Source organism: Lycium barbarum, chromosome 10 (assembly GCF_019175385.1).
Source record: "Lycium barbarum isolate Lr01 chromosome 10, ASM1917538v2, whole genome shotgun sequence".
NCBI classification, from domain to species: domain Eukaryota; kingdom Viridiplantae; phylum Streptophyta; class Magnoliopsida; order Solanales; family Solanaceae; genus Lycium; species Lycium barbarum.
In genome coordinates, this window is record NC_083346.1 from 120,645,679 (window position 1) to 120,668,919 (window position 23,241).

Sequence of the window (23,241 nt, forward strand, 5' to 3'; positions counted from 1 at the left end):
GGCCGTAGTTTCGGGGTTACTCTTTTGTTTAGTCGGGGACACAGCCTCGGCCCTCGGGGATGAAACTGAAGGAACTTCGGTAGAAGTGGTTTCAGACATGTTGAAGGAATGGAAGGAAAAGGATTTTGGGAAACAACGCAAAGGAAACGAAGGAAATAACGATTTGAAGAAGCAAAGAGCAGTTGGCAAGAATGATGACAAAATTAATCCCCCCTTCTTTTTCGTATAAACAAGAGAAGATTTGGCAACAAATTTGTAATAGAAAGGACGGATCTGGAACACAGAGGGAAGAGGAAAAGAGAAGACAGATCGAAAAAAGTGAAAAAATGAGGGAATGAGGGGCTTTATATAGGCATAAGGAAGGGAACGGTTATCGAGGACGGCCAATCGAGGATCGCCACGTGTCACGTCATTAATGCGAAACGACGCGAAACGACGTGCAAGAGGCGGTTGACAGGAATGGACCATCCGGAATAGGACACGTGGCCGGCAAAGGGGAAGACATGACGCACCCATTCCCGCCAAAATAAGGAGATAAGGATAGGTCGTCCGGACGGTCGGATGTATGATTCATTCACTTCCCGTCACTCCGATGGATCGTTGGTCCGGGAAGCGTGGGGGCTATCTGTATACGGTAAAAAACCGGATACGGGTAAATGCGGGGCAACTATGGATCGGAGAGGGAAAAGGGGCGAGAGTTCGTACGAGGACATCACCTTCCCGGATAAGCACTTTGATCGAAGCCGAGTGGAAGCGCCATCTGACTCGGTCTCTAAGCCACCGAGGGTTCGGGATCTCTTTCCGGCGTTTTATCACCGTTGGTCCGGTCTCCGTGAGTCCGTTGTTTGTTGTGACCGTTGCTGGGACGCGTCAGTGGTATCACATCATGGACAGCTACCAACTATGCGTGTGTCAGACGGCGCCGTCAGTCACATCACACCAAACCCGTGCAGGGGTTGTCCCTTTTATTACTATTTTATTGATTCACGTTGGAGAGAGCCCATGGGCTCATTACTATAAATAGAGTACTCCCACCTCCCTTAGGTCGGTTGATTCTTCTTTTACTTTCAAGAGCATTTGTAACACAATATATATATATATATATATTCAGTTCTTGTTGAACCTCTTCAATCAACTCGTCACATGTGTAAGCAGCCGGTATTTATGCTCCTTATTTGTGTATTAAAAAGCGTTCTTATCCACTCTTTGTAATCCATATTTAGGCCCAAGCACATATCCTATATCCACATACAAATTCAATTGGTTACCAAATCAGGGGTAAACAGATACATCTTTATTATGAAAAAGGTTAATTGTAGAAAAGGATTATGAAAGACACAATGTATAATGCTCATAGTTAGACTGTAGCGAATAAACGATACTTGACATTTCTACTAACTGCCGGCAAAACAAGTCATTGAAGAAATAACAAGGTTCAGGTATCAAGTACTTTCACAGGCATATGAAGTAACAAGCAATAATGGGATGCTTAAAATAATCTAGGCTACGTAAATATATTGACATTGACAGTACCGTCTTTTAATAATACCATTCCCCCTTTTCTTGCCACTTTAACAATGAAGAAAAAGCAAGCTTGAAGGAGACAACAGAGTTTTAACAACTATTTTCACTAGTTTCAACGGCTTAGCAGACCCTTGAGATTGAATCTAACTAATGCTCGCTTGTAAACACGAAAACCCCATTGTGCCACTAAAGCTGTGACAGTTTAGTATACACGAGCGTGCACACAGCGAGGGAGAGAGAGTGAGAATTTACAGGATGTAACAAATACCAAGAGAAAAAGGATGGCCAAAATTTGCCGCCAACATGAATATATACTCTCTTCTCTTTAATGTGTGTCTGGGAATTTCCTTCAGTTGCTATTGGGATTGTGGGGGATGGCGACAGGGTTTGAGTAGTTGATCTAGTTAAAATGTTAAGATTGTACAACACTTGACAGAAATTGGAGGAAGCAGTTGCCCAGCCTGCAAGAAAAGAAGAGAATAAGCAAATTTTAGTTCATTGCTCAAGAAATTACAGAATTACAACTTTACGATAACAAATGTAAACCGAGCTATGCCCTCATGTTTCTGTTTTTAGGTTAAAACATTTATTTCTCTTCTCCTTGATATTGATCACTCAATTGTTTTATCTGTCAGTAGGTCAAAAAAATCAGCATTGCAGAAGACAATTGAATCGTTTTAAAAAAAATGCTTATGAGGAGAGGAAAAGCCCAAAAAAACAAAAAAGTTGTTTGCATATTTGAAGAATGTACAGCCATGACCCTTAAGGAATGAAAAGCCAATAACAGCAAGAGGCAGGGAACTGATAAGAACAGATACTACTGTTGATCTTAGCCAAAAGGCCGACAAAGGTATACAACAAGAGTTAGAGAAATAAGTTTAAATGACAAATGCATGCGGAAAAAGTGAGTTAAGGTATAGGATCAGAAAAAAACACTCCTCGAATATAAGGTTTCTGTTCGGGCAATCCCAGAGTGGTGACAACTGTGTGGTTAGGCAGAATCATTCCCGCAGAAGCTCTATATTATATTCGTTACAGGGGCTATCAATTTTATTTTGTTTCGTTATTCATGGATTGAAAATGCTAGAACCACCGACATTGAGAGCAATTAGAACTGATTTACTTGTAATAATCGCTAGCCAAAACAGGGCTGATTCTGCAAATAAGAATGTTATTTAGACATGCAAGAAATGAGAAGAACTCTACGCATTTCCTGCAAAACAAAGAAACTGGGATTTGAACTATCTAGAACAATCAATGTACTTTACCTCCAAAATTTTCAGGAAGAGTATCAGAATTTTGCTCTACAGATCTAGTAGGAGTACGTTGTCTTGATGTTGACACTCTAGTTTTAAACTCATCTACAGATTTACCATTGCCTGTTTCAGATGCCACAATCCCTTGGAATTCCTCGCTGACAATTAACGCTGCTAATAAATCCATAAATGATTCTGTATCTGTTCCACTTGACATACTCTTCCCAAGCTGCTCATAGACAACACTATCTCGTTCATCGAAGTCGGCCAATTCATCATCTGAAGCATCCAATCCATGGATCTTGCTTCAATCTTTTCATCCTCCTCATCTTCGACATAAGCTTTATATGTCTGTCGCAATATAATCTCTCCTACGGACCTTGGTCCTAGTAGTCCCCAACCTTTGAGGGCCACAATTACATCTGTTGGTACAGTATCTTCGAGAGATCCCAGATCAACCTAGAGGCAGTAGTCATTAGCAGGATACCTTTTTATACAAATATTTTCCTGGATCATCATTAATAATAATGTGCCTCATAGAAAAAGGAAAAAAAAAGAAGCCAAAAGTATCCTTTTCCAAGTGTAATCATTTGCATTATTAGAGGCTTAGCCTTGTCACTACGGTAGAGTTGCTCTTTGTGACACTAGATCGCTGGCTTGAGGCATGGAGACAGCCTCCTTGCAGAAAAGCAAGTGACAGGATACGTACAGTATACCCAGTCTCCCCCACCCCTGCACTAGTTGGGAGTACTTTGTGCACTGTATAAGCCCTTCATTCATTTCCATTTTCCATTTGTATAAGCCCTTCATTCATTTCCATTTTCCATTTTGTGTAAGGCACATTACAAAACCAACGAACTTAGATGGATTTCCTTTCAGTAACAAATACAATAGATAATATTTTCATGTACCTCTCCTGAGCCGATACTCAAGTCTATAAATCCAAGGGAATCCTTGCTTCTATATATAGCTTTTGTCTCGTGGGGTCTGTGACAAACATGTGAAAATCCTGTCAAAAAGGAAAAGAAACGTGGGAAAAAGATGTATAAGTTACAGGCTTACAGCAGAAGATAAAGCAAGCCACCACCAATTGAATCCTATCAGCATATTAGGCCAACAGATTTATATTTAAATCACCTGATTCCATATAGGCTCTCCAGGAGGTCCTATAACAGCAGTTTGACTCTTTCTCTTTCTGCGTATTACCTTATCTCCAAGTTTTAGAATAACATATGGATCAGTTTTGCCTGAATCATAGAGGCCGGGAAAAATTCACAAAGATTAGAATGGGAAAATAAAAGAGGAAATTACATGCGCAGCAAAGCATTAGTACCTATCATCCCTAAAACAGAGCAATGAGGCTGAAAAACTTTCATCTAGAAAATAAACTTGCAGCTTAACAGGAGACTTATACCAACTAAACATCAATTTTACTACTCCTATTTAATACTCAACGGGGCCATAACATGGGGAGTTCCTTGGTCGTCCAAATTAATTTTAAATTTTCTGGGGAATGCGTACGAACAATGAATAATACTATAGTTGCTAATGTCAATCGCCATTTGATGTTATTGTTTTACTTAATCCAAAAAGAAGAAACTAAACGAAAATATACTTTAACTCTGTAGTAAACACAACTACAAATACTCAACAATAGGGAAGATGATTGTATTTAACAAACTGAAATAGGAAATTACAATTGGAAAACTAAGAAATGAAACAGTAAACAACGAATGAGATTGACAAGCTTAGACTCGAAGAAAGGAGATGAGAGGTTCACATAATCCCAATTGCTCCCACAAGGTACTATATATCACCCTGGATCCCATTCCACTGGCCCATTTACAAATACTGGTGCAGGCCCATTCATAACAAACTATTAAACTTATGCTAACTTTGATTCGACTTTCTCCTATAAAATCAAATTATTGTATAAAAAGATGCTTTTTAGGTCTCCCACTCCAAACAAACCAATTATACTACTACTACTGTTTAATACTCAATATATAGTGACGGACAATAACATGGAGTTAAATTAATTTTTGGGGGATGTGTACAAACAATGAATACAAATCCAGTTAATATTAATCCAAATTGGAAATTATTGTTTTACGTAGAATGATTACGATCAAAAGTAATATTCATATCCTGTTTCTTTTTTTTTTTCGGGGGGAACAAACATCAATTATTGAGCGTGGATGCAAGTGGCTGGTCAAACTTGAAACAATTAAAATATAAGAGTAGTTAAATGACAACTAGCAACATATTAAAATATAGGCTTAATACCCAAATGGACCCTTAAACTTGACATGTTTTGTAAGATAGGCATATAAACTTACAAGGTGACCAGATAGACACTTAAACTTACTCAAAGTGTATTTTTCAAGTTTTCCAGTTATTTTGAAAACAAAAACTATATTTTTCAAACACTCACAATTTTCATGGCCAAACAAGCCCTAAATATATCACAAAATATTTTTTTTAAAATGCAAAAATAAGGCAAACGCATATACATGAGACTATAAATGTGCACTTAAACCAATAAATACTCGCTAATCGCAATTTTGCAGCTTTCAATTAACTCGGGTTTTTTTTTTTTTACACTTGAATAATTAAAAAACAATAATTTTAACCAATAAAAATCCTTAAAAAAAGAAATTTCAAATTAAGAAATTTCTAAGTTCAGTATTTCAAGTGTAAAAGAAATTTCAAATTAAGAAAACTGTAAAGCCGAGAAGAAAATCCTTAAAAAAAAGAAATTTCTTAATTGAAATTTCTTTTTTTAAGGATTTTTATTGGTTAAAGTTATTGTTTTTTAATTATTCAAGTGTAAAAAAAAAAACCGAGTTAATTGAAAGCTACAAAATTGCGATTAGCGAGTATTTATTGGTTTAAGTGCACATTTATAGTCTCATGTATATGCGATTGCCTTATTTTTGCATTTAAAAAAAATATTTTGTGATATATTTAGGGCTTGTTTGGCCATGAAAATTGTGAGTGTTTGAAAAATATAGTTTTTGTTTTCAAAATAACTGGAAAACTTGAAAAATACACTTTGAGTAAGTTTAAGTGTCTATCTGGTCACCTTGTAAGTTTATATGCCTATCTTACAAAACATGTCAAGTTTAAGAGGAAACAGCATACAAACTTCTTTGATACGTATACATGGGTATTAAGCCTTAAATATACGTATACATGGGTATTAAGCCTAAAATATACGTATCAAACTTCTTTCTGGCAGCGGTTGCAGCCAACTTGATTTAAATTTCTCCCATATGCCTTTTTTAAATAAGAGGAAACAGCAAAGGGAACAGCGACCTTCTATGCCTGGTGCATGTATTGCTGTAACACCACATTCAAGAAGGACATAACGAGAAAAGGTTAAAGAAGGATTTAAAACTTTTTTTTTTATATTGTCCAAACAGAATTATTAAATGGTGGACCATTGTACAACACATATTATTGTTACTTTTAACTTTTCCCCACATATATTTTTCCACAAGCCCCATGTTCATCTGTCGGATTTTTTATGCTTTTATTAATGGACCATCTTAAACACTCAATTCATTAACACAAAAAACAGTATTCATCTCTTATAAAACTCACAATCAACGGCTTCAGTTTCTTCAACTTGATCTTAGTTTTATCTCCACTGTTTCTCTATCTCCAGCTTCCTTCCAATATTTTCCATACAGCCCCTTTTTTTCCAGCTCTGAGTATGCTAAACATCAAGACTGTCGAAAATGGTTGATGCCTGTGTGTCATATGCAGTTCAAAAGCTGGGGGATTTCCTCATACAGGAAGTTAACCTGCGTTCAAGTCTGAGAGAGGAAGTGCAGTGGGTTCAAAATGAGCTTCTGTACATGCAGTCTTTCCTCAAAGATGCAGAAGAAAAGCAAGTTGGAGATCATAGAGTTCAACTATGGGTGGCTGATGTCAACTCTGTTGCTAATGACGCTGTCGGTATACTAGAGACTTACAGCTTTGAGGCTAGTAAAGGCGATGACGATGGATTTGCTAGTCGTCTCAAGGCTTGCGCTTGCATCTGTAGGAAGGAGGCCAAATTCTACGATATCAGCAAGGAGATCCAATCCCTCAAGCAGCGAGTCATGGATATCTCTCGCAGACGAGAGACTTATGGTATTAGAAATATCGATAATATTGCAGGAGAAGGGCCAAGTAATCGACTAAACAATCTGTCTGCCATGGTTAGAGCACCGAGGAGAACGACCTCCTATGTGGATGATCAAGATCAGATTTTTGTTGGCTTTCAGGATGTTGTAAAAAGATTGCTAGCTGAACTTCTCAAAGCAGAGCCTCACCGAAGTGTCATCTCCATTTATGGCATGGGCGGGTTAGGCAAGACTACTCTTGCGAGAAACCTCTACAATAGTCCTGATATAGTCTCTAGCTTCCAAAAACACGCTTGGATTTGTGTTTCTCAAGAGTATAACACCATGGATCTCCTAAAGCATATCATCAAATCCATTCAAGGAAGTGACAGGGAAACTCTAGATTTGTTGGAAAATAAGACTGAAATAGATCTAGTAAGAGACCTTCAGAATCTACTGAAAGAGGAAAAATACTTTGTGGTGGTCGATGATTTATGGCATAGAAAAGATTGGCAAAGGCTGAAAATAGCATTCCCGGATAGCAAGAAAGGCAACAGAGTTATTATTACCACGCGGAATAAGGATGTTGCCGAAAGAGCTGATAACAAAGGTTTTGTCCATGAACTCTGTTACCTTAACCAAGAAGAGGGTTGGGACCTCTTTTGCAAGAAACTACTCGATGTTCGGGTAATGAGCCCAACAATGAAAAGGCTAGCTGAGGATATGGTGCACAAGTGTAAAGGCTTACCTCTTGCAATTGTTGTATTAAGTGGACTACTTTCCCATAAAAGGGGGCTAGAACAATGGCAAAAGGTGAAGGACCACCTTTGGAAGAATATTAAAAGGGACTCTGAAAAGGACTCTGTTCCTATCTCCTACATACTCTCATTGAGCTACAATGATTTGCCAATTGAGCTCAAAAAGTGTTTTCTTTACTTCGGTATTTTCCCAGAAGATCATGAGATCCCTGCTGAAGACATAATGCGGTTGTGGCTGGCGGAGGGATTCATACCAAGAGAAGAAGAAAGAATGGAGGATGTCGCTGAAGGCTTCCTGAATGAGCTGATAAGACGAAGCTTGGTTCAAGTAGCACATACATTTTGGGAAGAAGTTACTCACTGCAGGATTCATGATCTACTTCGGGATCTTGCTGTAGAAAAGGCATCGGAGGAAAACTTCTTTGGCATTGATCAAAGAAATCACTCCATATCCCCCTTATGTCCCAGACATGTCATTCATGGTCAAGCACAAAGGTACCTCTCACTTGATCTTTCTAACTTGAAGTTAAGGTCAGTTTTGTTCTTCGATAGAGATTTTTATAAGTTAAGTCTTATAAAGTTCCGTAATCAGTTCCAACATATGTATGTGTTGTACTTGGATTCTCGTGGTGACAATACATCTGTAGTGCCTGATGCCATAGGAAGTTTGTACCACCTCAAGTTCTTAAGATTGAGAGGTATCAGTGATCTTCCCTCCTCCATAGGCAACCTCAAGAATTTACAGACACTTGATGTCTACAACAATGGAAACCCATGCCAATTACCCCCCGAGACAGCCAACCTAGTAAATCTAAGACATTTGGTCTTTCCATATTCAAAACCACTGAACCATATAAACAAACTCACAAGTCTTCAAGTTCTTAGAGGCATTCATTGTGATCAGTGGAAAGATGTTGACCCCGTTGATTTAGTCAATCTTCGAGAATTAAGAATGGATGAAATTGAGAAATCTTACTCCCTAAACAACATTAGCAGCTTGAAAAGCCTTAGCACTCTCGAATTGTGGTGTGAATATGGAAATCAATCATTCCCAGCCCTAGAATTTCTTAGTTGTTGTCAAAAGCTCCAGAAATTGTTGTTAAGTGGGAGAATAGACAAACTGCCCCCATTTCCAAATTCAATCACAATGATGTCCCTTCAGAACTCAAATCTCATGGAAGATCCGATGCCTATTCTGGGAATGTTGCCAAACCTAAGGTATCTCCAAATATTAAACGGAGCTTATTTTGGAAAAGAAATTACCTGCAGTGATAACAGCTTCAATCAACTGGAGTTCCTTCGTCTTTACTGTCTTCAGAAGCTAGAAAGATGGGATTTAGCCGCAAGTGCAATGCCTCTGGTTAAAGGTCTGACTATCCATTACTGTTCAGAGCTAAAGGAGATTCCAGAGAGAATGAAAGACGTCGAGAGGTTGGAGATAAAATAATTACATTTGAAGCATATATGATGATATCCAATTTCATAATAGCAGAGGTAACGAATCCCAATCCCTAATCACCATTTCTTTTAATTGCTTTTACCCATTTCTTGTATGTTTAATTTTTATATCATGACAATTTATTTTTATTTTTTTATTTTTGTACATCACACGCTTACTAATAAAAGTCAATTACAAATAATTGGCTATAAGTAAATTAATTATGGCTGAGATTTGACAAAAGTAATTATTTTGATTTTCATGGGTATACTTTCCTAAAAAATGTTTGTTGGTGTTTAGTCGGTGAATGAAAATAACTTTAAAAATATATACCTTAGAATTACAAATTCATAATAATAATAATAATAATAATAATAATAATAATAATAATAATAATAATAATAGCACATTGGAGAGTTTCTTGATGAAAATTTGATTACTAAAAATTATTAAAATTGTTTCATTGTTGGTTGGAGCAACTAATATGAAGTTAATATAATTCTATAAAAAATGACTCTCACCATTAAGTGAACATTATAACTACTCTTTATTTTAAGTAATTGATAAATCTGTTGCCTTTTATTGAATACTAATTATTATTTATGTCTTATAATTTGGGTGAAACAGTAGAAACAACTACTGTTAGTGGAAAATAAAATGGCAGATGAGAGTACTGTTGCGAATCACTTGAAGACATTCTCATTGTAGAGGCATTAACCAGAGTTCAGGGCTGTCAATGAGAGCTTATCTCAAACATGAATATTTTGCTTTGGTTTTTGAGTGTTTAATTTCCTTTTGTTTTGGGTTTGATTGAGTGTGTGGAATTGGTTTGAATAGAATTGTTTCTGAGATTCTATGCAAGAATGATTTTGTGATGTTTTAATTAATTGTTCTGCAACAATTGTTTCCTTTACTGTCTTTTACTGCTTAAATGCAGATCCTTCATCTAGCTTATGCTTTTTAATTCTTAGACTTTACTTATCATGCGGGATCTGTCTGGTAGAGATTTTTAGATGTTTTCATTACGAGTTATATATTTGTTGAGGATTAGGACTCAGCATGGGAAAATGATTCAGATGTTGTGATCTATGACTACTATGTTGAGATTTATTACATAGGGGTAGGAAAAAGAGAAATGCGGGAGGGGATTACAACGTGGGGATTCGAATCCTCACCAACAAGGTGAAAGTTCAAGTAGCCAGCCAACTGAGCTACTAGATCCCTACGTCAACTTCCCTACGTCAACTTTACCTTTTGTTCTTATGGTCTACTTTTTAAAAGTTGTCAAACACCTATTTTATTTCTTCTTTCACTTTGTTCTATTGACCTTATCTATTACTCTAAAAAAACAATCATTTCTTCGCTAGATATTCTTGCTTCTTGTCGCTCTCTCCTTTTTCCTTTTCATTTGTTGCATATTATCCTCCAACTTTTTCCCCCGCTGTTGTTGGTTCGTTGGTTGTAGATTTTACATGTAGGCATTTCTTTTACTTTATACTTGTATCATTGAATTTGAGAATTTCTGAAAATTTGTTTACTTACATGTAGGCATTTCTGTTACATTATATTTATACTTTCTATGTGTTTAAACAAATTTGTACTAAAATGATTTTCAGGTATAATTTTAGAAATTATTTAGTCTAAAAACAAAGTTAAAAATCACATTTAACCAGCATAAACTCTTAACACAAAATAATGAATGCATAATTTTATAAGTATCAAAACAGATTTATTTTTATCTATAAATAAAATCACACGCTAAAAATATGAAAATATTATTGATTTATGATTTTTGCCAGTTGTAATTATCCTACTTTGTCATCTTAGCTTAGGATATCGCATCACTTGTGTCCTTTTGAGATTTGCTAATTTTTTTGCTTAACTTTGTTCCTCATAAATAAAGTTTTCGTTAAAAATCATCTAATTGTGTGATGAAGAAACTTTAATAATTATAAAACTTATTAATAAAATATTATTAACCTGCAAATACATTAAATTAGTTATCCAGTAGAAAAATGTACTCCCTCCGTCACAATTTATGTGATATAGTTTGATTAGGCACGGAGTTTAAGAAAAAAAAGAAGGACTTTGGAAACTTATGGCTTAAAACAAATCATAGATATTTGTGTGACTGTAAATCATTTCATTAAGGGTAAAAGGGAAAGTTTTACGTTAGATTATTTCTAAATATAGAAATGTATCATTCTTTTTTGTACAGACTAAAGGAATGTGTATCACATAAATTGAGACAAAAAGAATAGCGGGTTATAATTATTTAATAAAAAATTATATTTTTATATTTTGAGTTTGGGAGCCCGGGCCTTCCATAACTAGTAAATGTATAAGAGGAAAACAACAACAAATGCCCACAGAAATCAAAATAATTAGGGACAACTACGTATATATACATCTTAAAGAGAAATATTTACGAAACGTGACGATAGTTTTATATTTACAAAACATAACATTACAAACCCTATACAAAAAAATATTTTTTATTTATTTTTTAAAATTTTTTTTTTGCTCAAAAATTTATGTACGAAATGTGTATATCTCGCTCGACGCTTAATATGACATGTGTATATCTTGTTCAAGGCCTGAAAAATCTGCTCAAAATTGTGTGTACGAAAACAGTATGAAATTCGTATCTCGCTCAAGTCTTACAATTTCGCTCACATTTTCGTGCATAAAGTTCATGTTAGATTTCTGTAAAATTAATACAACTACAATAATATTGTATACGACTTTGATACAACATTCAAGACTTAAAATAGTCGCTCAAATTTTGTGTATGAAATGTGTATATCTTGCTCAAGGCTTAAAAAGTTCGCTCAAATTTTATGTATGAATAACGCAGTCATAAGAACTTAAATTTGTAAATATTTTTTTTAGTTATCTGAATACTAAAATAGAGTATAATTTTCGCAACCTTAAGTTGTCAATAATTTGTCTTTCAAAAGTTTTTTTTTTTTTTTAAAAAGCTTTTAATTTTAGCCTGTATGTATCTTGAATTTGAAAAATTATAGCCACTAAATTACATGTCCATTCACATTTCAAGTGAAACAAAATTACAAAGACCACAGAACTTCACGACTAATCCATTGTAACGTGATGCCAATAGTATTGATCCCTTCACAATCTGCCTCAAAATTAACAATCAGTTCCGTTAAATAGTATTCTCCAACCATAACTTGATATGATAAATAGTTAACAAATGATCACAACAAATTTTCAGTTAAACTTTAACATAAGCCCATATACTAAAAGTAAGAAAAGTTTACTGAAAGAAATTACTATCTCAATCTTTTTTCTTTATAATTTTTCGTTTTACTATATGCTTTTGGTCTTTATAATTGCGCATATTGAGAATTGTGTTTGGTTGACAATTATATTATTTGGTGTAAAAATAAAGATAAATCTTGTAAAATGATCGAAAAACAGTTTAACATTCTGTGAATGACCGCCTGAATAACCTTCCACGAATGCAATATAATTTTATTGATCGCCAAAGTAATTATCAAATAGAGCACCGACCGAAAAAAAATATAAGAAGATGAAATACTTAAATAGAGGCGTAAGTGTGAAATTTCAATTATTGCGGAAGATTTCAATCTTCTTCAACAAAAGAAATATAAGATTTAAATTGAAATATAAAATCAAGAAATAATTACATATAGTTCTTGTTTGCTAAAAAAAATAATATTAGAGAGTCTAAATTAGTAGAGCAATTAGGTAAAGCTAATGCAAGATACTTTTTTTCTTTTTTTTGGGTTTCTTAAGTTGAAATAGCTTTTGAACAAAATACACGTCAAGAGTCCTCTACTCTAAATCAATATTTTTATCTTTAAGATTTCTCCAAGACAATATTTTTCTTCAAATCTTTACACCATAAGGTGACTCTCCTATTTTAAAAATTATAACTTAAAACACTTTTTTCAGCAAAAGTTCATCCTTTTATCTACAACAAACAGGAAATATAAGTAAATTTATTTACATCAACGAAATTATGCGGCTTCTTTCCAATTTCTCAATAAATGCCAAGCAGATCATCATTTCTTGTTAAGAAGTTACGTTTTGACTCTATTTCAAATTATTTCAGTTTCAAAATAGTTATCAAAATTATATTGTATCAATTTTAAACAGATCTAATCATATTCCTAAACGAATCTAATAAAAAAGTTGTGCATTGTAAAAGAAATAAAACATATTAATAGGAATGGAGAAGAGTTTATGAATTTAGAAAGTGCATATAATTACTTCCAAAGTAATGCAACCAAAGTTGAGAGAGATATCATCGAGTATACCAGACTCCTCGATGCAGATGACATGGCACGAGTCATCAAAACTTAATAAATACGTATCGAGTAAGAAATTGTGTGACAAAAAAGTATGGACTTTTCAATTCAAACATTGGCAAACCTTTGCCCCTAAAGAAATTGGTACGTGTAAGATCAACCAAGATAAAAATCCACTAACACATAAAACTCACTAAACAAATTGTTACAATGCAAAGTAAAAAACAAAAAATACAGTGAACCTCATGCTGGAGAATTTCTAACTATTGGAGCTAAAATAGATGAATCATACTCCATATTGAATAGCTTGGCAGTATGAGGCATAGGCTAGTTCTTGTCTTTTTATCTCCTATATATCTTTGGCACAATCATACCCATTAATATAAAATTAATTAAAGGGAAGGGAGAAAACCTTAACGTTTTTGTCTTTTTGATAACCTACCCTTAGCACATTACTACACAATAATAAAATTAATTCGAGGGAGGAGAACAACCACAATGTTTAGGGAATCTAAAAGAGACCTCTAAGATTTTTACTATAAACGTATTTTCTTTAATGCAAATATAGGTATCAAGATGTAAGATATTTATAATACCAAAAAACTAAAAGCAAGCATATTGTGATGAAAATTAAATATCAAACTTATAAAGAAAAAACATTATACATATAAAATTAAACAGAAAACAAATTCAAATAACCTTCAAGAGATTAGATAATCTCATGTGATTACCTTTGTGAAGCTAACGTCTAAATGATTGGCATAAAGAGAAAACGCTAAATGCAGAAATGCTTACAAGAATGTAAAACTGATCAGTCTTGATCTTTATTTATAGTGTGGATATTTGGATTAATAAACCACTCATTTACATGTTTTTTAAAGCACCCATAATGCTTACAAGAAAGTTGAAAAACCGATATTGCTGTGGTCTTTATTTGTAGTATGGATATTATATAGCCTATCTTCAAAACTTAATAACTTTTCATCTCCGTAACTTCTCCATAACTTCTTATTTCTTAATATATGAGTTTATTACAATTTAAAGCTTCTGCCGTTTCATTCCTCCATTAGCATGTTGTAATGGATATTGAAATAGTGCTCTAAAACGGAAGCAAAAAAAAAAATAGTGCTCTAAATGTGGCTAATTGTTGGATTATTTAATTTTATTAGACCTAATAAGCACATTTCACATAATTAATTAGATAATAAAATTACAACCTTTAATTAGTGATCCCATCAACTGGATAAAATTAGTTACTATTTAAGAAAGTTAAAGGAGTGTCTTTTGAGCTTTTTGTGACATGGCACATAAATGGAAAAAATAGAAAAAAAAGATAAATAGCATTCTAGGCCACATAGAGGTGTCACATCACTTTGTCTATGCTTAACTTTATATTATATATAGATTACTCCTCCTGTCCCATAATAAACCTTACTTTTGTCAAAAAAAATTATCTCATAATAAGTGTCATTTTAGAAAATCAAAACATAAATTAACTATTTTTTTACCTCCATTCTTAGATAAAAAGTGGCAAGTTTATGTATTCGAGGAAAAAGTAATTCATTTTTATTATATAAGGGTAATTTAGTAAACTTCACATTGTATTATTGGTTTCTTAATATGCATGTTTTTTTGGGTAAGATAACATAACACTTATTATGAGACGGAGGGAGTAATTTATACTATATTAAAAGTATGAAGGGCCTTAGAAATGTTGATTGAACTTTTTGCCCTTCATTAAAAGACTCCACAATAGACAAAATTGTCATTTACTATTTCTTTTAAATTATTATTACAAAATTGTCATTTACTATTTATTTTAAATTATTATTAATTAAATCCTAATCGTAATCATGACTATAGGAATTAAAATTCTATTAGGGTTAGAAAAACCCATCTATTTATAAAAGGCTTGTGCCCCATACGTATGTTCAATGTCTTCATTCTTGTAAGTATTCCTCAACTTTTTTGATCTTATAATTCTTTGAAATATATTTCTTTATTTGTTGAAATATAATAATAAAGCTAATGTTTACCCTTTTCCTGTGTTTGTAATCTTTATAATTTTGGGTTCTTATGAGTTATTTTCTAATCAATTTATCTTGATTAAGGTATTATACTTCATCTTATATTTAGTTCAATCTTTTTGCTTTTTCCCCAATTCAATGTATTCATTGTTTTATACGGATATTTTCAGAAGTGTAAAGTCACGTAGAGTAAGTTTCAAACGATAAGTTTACATTATAAATTTTATATTTGATTGTTGTATCTGTTAATCTTTTTTTTTTCTTTTGACAACTTCCAAATCGATAAGTTTACATCATAAATTTTATATTGATAGTCGTATTTGTTAATCTTTATATTTTCTATTTATTTTTATGCTATTTCTCACTTAACTACTTTTCTAACACAAAAGTCACTTAACTATTAATTTTTCATAAAAGTTACTTAACTAGCATTTCTAACACAAAAGTCACTAAATCACTTTCTGGCCGAATAAGTTTCAAACCAATTAGTTTACATAATAAAATTTTATATTTGATTGTTGTATCGGTTATCATATATTTATGGTATGTAGTTCGTTTTTTTGCGCGAATTGCCCTTCATTTGGTGTGGTCTTTAATTTTTGCCCTTCAAATTGGTAATCTTTAATTTTTACCCCTCGCCTAACACCTTGAGGGTGTGAGTTGGAATCCCAGCTCAGTAAAAAAAAAAAATCGCAAGGCAGAATAGATTTGCAAAATCCTGCCTTAAGACAGAAATTCTGCCTGTGCCATGTAAATTCTGCCTGAAGGGCAAAATTTAAAGACCACCATTTTGAGTTAAAAATTAAAGACCACCCCCAGAGAAGGGCAATCCTGCAAATTGTTGCTCATGCTATACGCATAACAAAAGTTTTTCTTCTTTGTTTGTTTTGGTTCACTTTTAGGTGTTTTTATTTGCTAATAAAAGATAATTTTCTACCATGATTTGGTTTTACTTTTTTTAATCCTTTATTTTGTAATGTTGAAAACTTGAATCTGTTAATTTTATGTGTGCCTTAAAAATGTTGATTGAGTTTTTGTCCTTCATTAAAAGACTTTATAACATACAAAATTATCGTTTAAAATTTTTCTCAAATTAATCTATACTATATTAATTTAATTATTCCCCTAATATTTAGTGATAGACATTTAATTATCAAATCCTAAAATTAAGGACTTCTTCCCATTCATTTTAGGTTTTGGAGCCCCCACTCTGAATTTTTTTTACCTACTTTCAATTTCTGGTAGAAGTAGGAGTACGTTTATTCAGCGATATTAGGAGTTTTTTTTTTCCCTCTGACATTAAATTGTTTAGACATAGTTGGAAACAAACTATAAGGAAGAATCTTAAAAAAGGAAAAATCTATATCTATATCTATATATCTATATATATAAAAAAGGAGAGGTACAAGCAATGTGGTTAAGCCAAGTGGCAAGCTAATAACAAGCCACTTGGCAATTTTAAGACAAAGTTAATGAGAATTGTAATAACATTTATTTGAATTGATATATAAAATTGAATTAAAAGATATTATTTTAGAATTTGATTTGAAATAGAACTTTTTGAATTTGAACTAGAAGATAAGTATTTACTTGAATCTTGGGATAAGAATGAAATAATTGTCATTTCAAATTACTGTTGAAGCTAAACATTTCTAAATGATTAACAGTTCAATTCGAATGTTTTTAATAATAAATTAATCAGAAAAGGTCCAAAAATACCCTTGAACTATTGAAAAAGGCTCATAAATACCCTCCTTCCACCTTTTGGTCTAAAAATACCCTTAAGGTTTGTTTTTGGCTCAAATATACCCCTCAAACTAACAAAGTTAAAGTTAACTCTTTTAAAAAGCCAAATGACATTTTGTGATTAGACACATATATTATTTAATTTAAAAATTAAAAAATATGAACAAAACTGATTTTTTTTTTGCATTTTGTGAATTAATCAACGAAATATGTTTTTTTTTTGCATTTCGTGAATAAAAAAACGAAATAGGAAATTATAATTTTTTTTTGCATTTCGTGTATTGAAAAATGAAATAGGATAAAAAAATTAATTTTGTTCATATAAAAACAAAATTGGAAAATATATTTTGTCCAAATTTCCAATTTCGTTTTTATATGAACGAAAATATTTTTTTTTATCCTATTTCGTTTTTTAATACACGAAATGCAAAAAAAAATTATAATTTCCTATTTCGTTTTTTTATTCACGAAATGCAAAAAAAAAAAACATATTTCGTTGATTAATTCACGAAATGCAAAAAAAAAAAAAAACGGTTTCGTTCATATTTTTAAATTTTTTAATTTTTAAGTTTCCACACAATTTTTTAAAAAAAAAATATGTAAATTACGGAATTTTATTATTGGCAATTTTTTTTTTAAATCTGGAATTTTAAATTACTGGAAATTTATTATTGGCAATTTTTTTTTTAAATTTGGATTTTTTTTTTAAATTACGGAATTTTATTATTGACCAATTACAAATTGTCATTTGACTTTTTAAAAGAGTTAATTTTAACTTGTTAGTTTGAGGGGTATATTTGAGCCAAAAACAAACCTTAAGGATATTTTTAGACCTAAAAGGTGGATGGAAGGGTATTTTTAGACCAAAAGGTGGAAGGAGGGTATTTATGAGCCTTTTTCAATAGTTCAGGGGTATTTTTGGACCTTTTCCGTAAATTAATTAATAATAGCGATTCGGATAAGGTGAAAAATAATTATCTAAATCTTTGGAAAGCAATTTTGACTATTCCACATTTAAACGAATGACATATTTCATTCAATCTTATCTTTTCATTAATTAATTAATGTATATAATACAAAAATAGTAATTATTAAAAATGTTAGCAGTTTTATAGCAAACTAATAAAGTTAAAAAATTTATAAACGTTGATATATTGAAAAATGAAATTGATAAGTAATACAAGCATTGATTGGATAATGATGACAAAATTTGACTGTAAATATAAATAATTTATCTTTATCGGCTTAGCATCATCCCTGGCTAGCAAAATTTTAATTTAGCTAATTTTTTCTTAATTTGAGTTGAAAGAGGATTTCGTTGAATTTCAACTAAAAGATAAGTATGTACTTTAATCTTGGGTTAAGAATGAAAATCTTTTAAATAGCAAGATATAGCATTAGATGCCATATATCGGCTTAGCATCAGCTCCCTAGCTAGAAAAAATAACTCTCTTTTCATGTTACTTTGAAATGAATAAATTAAATAAAATACTTAACGATATTAATGATAAATTTAAAAAAAATGAAAGAATTTTGAGCAACAAAAAGAAGTTTAAACATAAAATTATTCGGATGTAATTAATTTAATATATATATATATATATATATATATATATCATACCGTCTATTTATATTATATTAAAGAGATAAGTGATCGATTTATTATTTATATTAATGACAAATAGTTATTGAAAATCAAAATAAGGAGATAAATAGAATATCACATATAGTAAGGGAGGAGGTTAATATTATGGAGGCAAAATTGAAGAGTGACTGTTTTATATTGCAATCAATTGGAGCTTAGAATATATATATATATATATATATATATATATATATATATATATATATAAAGTTTCCTCTTTCCAAAAAAAAAAAAAAATGAATATCACTTAAAACTCTCTTCTTTGGAGTTTCAAAGCCTCTTTTAAACTCTCTCTTTTTTTTTTTTTTCTCTGAACTTAAAAATCCTGTTGTTTATCACTTTAGCAATTTTTTTTTTCATGTGTAGAAGTTTTAAAAATTGACTTATAAAAATAAAATAAAAGCCTTAAGCAAAATGACAGTTTAAATATTAAAAAACATATATTTGATATAATATTACAAATAAGATATACACTAATACATTACAGTTTTTATTATTATTATGGACCGCGCATAGTTATTATTTCACAAATTTATTGACTTTGAATATGTCCATGCCATATGACAAAATTATTATTATATTAAAAAATAAGTTAATATTTCTTTATGATTAATTTCCTTTGATATCGTCCGCGCATCGCGCGGGTATGAATACTAGTATGTAAAAAAGGAGAGGTACAAGCAATGTGGTTAAGCCAAGTGACAAGCTAGAAACAAGCCACTTGGCAATTTTTAAGACAATGTCTTCTACTATGTAATAAAAAATAATTTGAATTAAAAGATAAGTTTTTTGAATTTATATTTTTTATATAGTAAAGTGGTTAAATTTGAATTAAAATTGTATCCTATATTTTAAATTTGGTGTATGTTTTCAAAATTTGAATCGGAGGATAAGATTTCTTTTGAATTTGAACTGAAAATATCTTTCCAAATCTACATAGTTTGAAGTCAAAGATAGTTATCTTTTAAAAACAAATCAAATAATTGTCCTTCATAAATTAAGAAGCAGTCAAATTTCCAAAAAGAAAAAAAATGAAGTACTTTAAATCAATTTTTGTATGTCAATTTTTCACGTCTAGGCTATACTTCTTTTTCGTTTTTCTTTTTCCTCTGAGCATACTTAACTAGCAGAAACAAATACACTCTTTTTAACGATTTTGTAGGACTAATATCTAATGTTTTTTTCTTTCAAAATTTGAATTTATATTTAAAATTTAAAATATTTGAATTCAGATTAGAAAAAGTAAGTTTAATTAAATTATAAGATAAAAATACTTGAATTGAGATAAAAGAAATTTTAAAGAAAGATAAGAAAATCTGAATTGAGATAAAAGAATTAAAATTTTAATTTTAATCCACAAATGAGATTTGATAGGATATATCTTATTTAACCATAGAACTTATCAAATCTTATCCTAACTCATTAGATTAGCACAACAGGTCATTCAAATTTTAAATGCATAGCAATACACTTATATAAATACTACAATGGAAAGGAATGAAGACGTGCAGTTCTTCCCATCCCTCTGTTTTACTTTACATTGATAGTTTATTTATTATATGACATGTATTAGTTTTATTATGGTGAACTCTTAATTGAAGATTCATCTTTTTACTGCGTGTATCCTAATTTTATAATCTTATATCTTGATTAACGTGATTTTGCAGGGCTAAATTAGAAAGGAGAAGAAGTTGATCCTATGTGTGACTTTTAAGGTTCTCAACACTGAATTCATTATACTTTTGATATGATTTAGAATTTTTGAATTGCTAAATTTGACTTTTAGCTAAATCTTTCAAAGTTAATCCAACGTTCTTATCAAAATATATTCTATTTTGGAATTTGAATTGCAACACATAATTAGTTGAATAGATAATCATCTAAATTCAAAATTAACTAGATAAGTTTTTTTTTTTTTAATTTAAATTGGTTTGAATGATTATCATTTCTGCGAAGGAGATGAGGCTTCTTTTAAAATAAGTTATTATTTATGTGGCTTAGTAAAATAATTAAATAAATAAATATTAAATGGATTATCAACTTTTTAAAGTAGTTGGGTTCCCTAGCATATTTATTATTTAGTAGAAATATTATTTTATACAATATTATGTATTAATTAGAGAATTGATTTTAAAAGAATCATATAAATTCTATAAGTTCTTGTTGGGTACGTTTTACCATTTTCTAAAGATAAGTATTAAAATTTATTGTGCATCAACAAAGTAATTCATTTAAAACTTATTTGTTATCAGTGAAGTAAACTTTTGGTAATTTGAAAGGAATATTTATAACGTTAATAAATAAAGTTTTTGAATGCATCAATGCATTTTTAGGTTTGTTAGCGTATAAGTGTGTTGATAAGTTTTTGTATGGAAATTAAATGGTTAAAAGTTTAATATATCCTTGGACCTCATTTTAGGTTTTTTAGCGTATAAGTTTGATTCAAAGTTGCATATCTTTTATATATACGATATAGTGATATTTTGTTGATATTATCAATTCTCCATGATTTTTTTCTCAAATTTACCGAATTAACACCAATAGTAGAAAAAAACTGTTATTATTGACTGAAATTATTCAATATATAGATGGTAAGTTAAACATTTAAAGAACGCTAAAAAAATCATTATATCTTTCGACATGTGAAATTGCTATAGATGTTATATGTTTGCTCATATATAAAGATTATCATTAACTTCTATAATATTTAAATTAACAAGTATGGTGGTAATTATTTAAGAAAATAGTAGGACCATTAGCTTGATTCATACTTTAAAGTTTTCCATATTGGATGAGTTATTTCTATTTGTGGTAGAAGAAGGGTTATTTTATTTGACTTTACTCATTACTCTAGAAGCACTGCTCAAATAAAATTTTATTTTTTGTTTCGGTGTATTTGTTTTCTATACTAATTAATTGTATGGCTATTATAAGTGCATGTATATCTTTTTTCTTTATTACTATTTTATATAAGCTTTTCTTTTTAAAAGGTCGTATTTGTTTTGATTAATATGACATGATTTAATAAAGAAGTTAAACAAAGACGAAATTTGATGCAATTGAAACCTATATGTTTTGTAACGCACACGAGTATGTATGATTTTTTTTTTGTAATGTTGGTATTTTTTGATTAAAAAAATATATCCTGCACATATGAATGTTGTGTGGATTCGCAATCAAAGTCAATGTGTAATTTTGTTTCCATATCTCATTACTCTATTAAAATTGAAAAAAAAAAAAGAAGGATGCCAAATTAGACATGTGAAGAACGTACGGTCCTTTATTCGGGGAAGTGATACAAGTTAGAATCCACTACTTGGTTCATTGTTGTAAGAGAATAAATGAAATAGTATTGGAGCGTTGAGAGATCATGCATATTGGATGGTGGGGGAGGGGGGGGGGGGTATATAATGTTATTTATTGAGAAAATGGCTTTAAAAAAAAAGGGGAGGGGGAGGGGGATGAGTTGTTTTTTATACTTCACTCAAAATGTTTGCCTTAGTACTTTTAACAAGTAACTTCTCAGAGTATAAAGTTTATTAGCATTTAAAATTAAAAAATATTTTAAACTACGGAGTATTATTATTATAATAAGAAAATTATATTATAAATAAGATCTTATAACAAAAGACTTAATAAATATGACCAGAATTAAAAATATCGGATATAAATAAATCCGGTACCACATTAAAAAATTGAATATAAAAACTAATTTGTCATATGGATAACTCTAAAACATAGCATTCATAAGTTCTTTTGCTTTCAAAATCACATTTAGAGTGAGTTGCTAATTATAGTTGTGTCAAATAAATCTTTTCTTTTGTAATGATATGACTTTTATATGTCATAGACTTAAAAATTAATGAGGATTGTATGATGAACAAAGTTAAACCTAATAAGATTTGAATTTTTGTTAAATTAATGTAATCTGATGTGTTAAAATAAGTAAAATTAATAATTTAATATGTTACAAATTTATTTAAATATGTCAATGATTAATAATGATTTTTTTAGTTATATCAAATAAATAAGATAATAATTTTTTTATGATTAGTTTCATTTGATACCTGCCGCGCATCGCCCGGGTACGAATACTAGTTAAGGATAATGAGAAAGACAAAAATTCTTCCATTACAGGTATTCTAATTTAAATTGCAATGTAAATTTACCTTATTAATATTTCATCTTACATGTAATGAATTGTGAAAAATTAAATTCTTTTAAAAAATATCCTTAGCAATATATAGTTCAACTTGTCCTAATTATTATAACTGAGTATTTTCAACAAATTTCATTATTTAGGAGCCATTTGGACATGGTTTGAAACCATGAGATGAAATCATGATTTGAAACCATGTTTGGACATGCAATTTGAATTTCTTAAGTTGTATTTTTTCTTATAAACATAAAAACCCACAAGTTGTGAAAACTATCAAAATA

The 23,241-nt window shown here is 30.8% G+C and overlaps 2 protein-coding genes and 1 pseudogene across 2 annotated transcripts in view; 1 reads left to right on the forward strand and 2 right to left on the reverse strand.

Annotated features, from left to right (window-relative positions):
* Positions 1 to 1,369: 1,369 nt before the first annotated feature.
* LOC132616226 (tricalbin-3-like) overlaps positions 1,370 to 23,241 on the reverse strand; it is a 33,836-nt gene continuing 11,964 nt past the window's right edge. The window contains exon 9 of the mRNA XM_060330844.1: positions 1,370 to 1,985. The gene's annotated coding sequence lies outside the window, so the exon portion shown is untranslated. The remainder of the gene's footprint in view (positions 1,986 to 23,241) is intronic.
* Positions 2,246 to 2,378, reverse strand: LOC132616269 (U2 spliceosomal RNA; annotated as a pseudogene).
* LOC132616225 (disease resistance protein RPP13-like) lies at positions 6,091 to 9,971 on the forward strand. Its single transcript, XM_060330842.1, has 2 exons — positions 6,091 to 9,144; positions 9,716 to 9,971. Exon 1 carries the CDS (start codon positions 6,524 to 6,526, stop codon positions 9,095 to 9,097), a length of 2,574 nt encoding a protein of 857 aa, XP_060186825.1. The 5' UTR covers positions 6,091 to 6,523; the 3' UTR covers positions 9,098 to 9,144; positions 9,716 to 9,971.

What these genes read in the sequence shown, in the direction of transcription:
- LOC132616225 (XM_060330842.1), top strand. Translation starts at nt 6,524, where the DNA reads ATGGTTGATGCCTGTGTGTCATATGCAGTTCAAAAGCTGGGGGATTTC.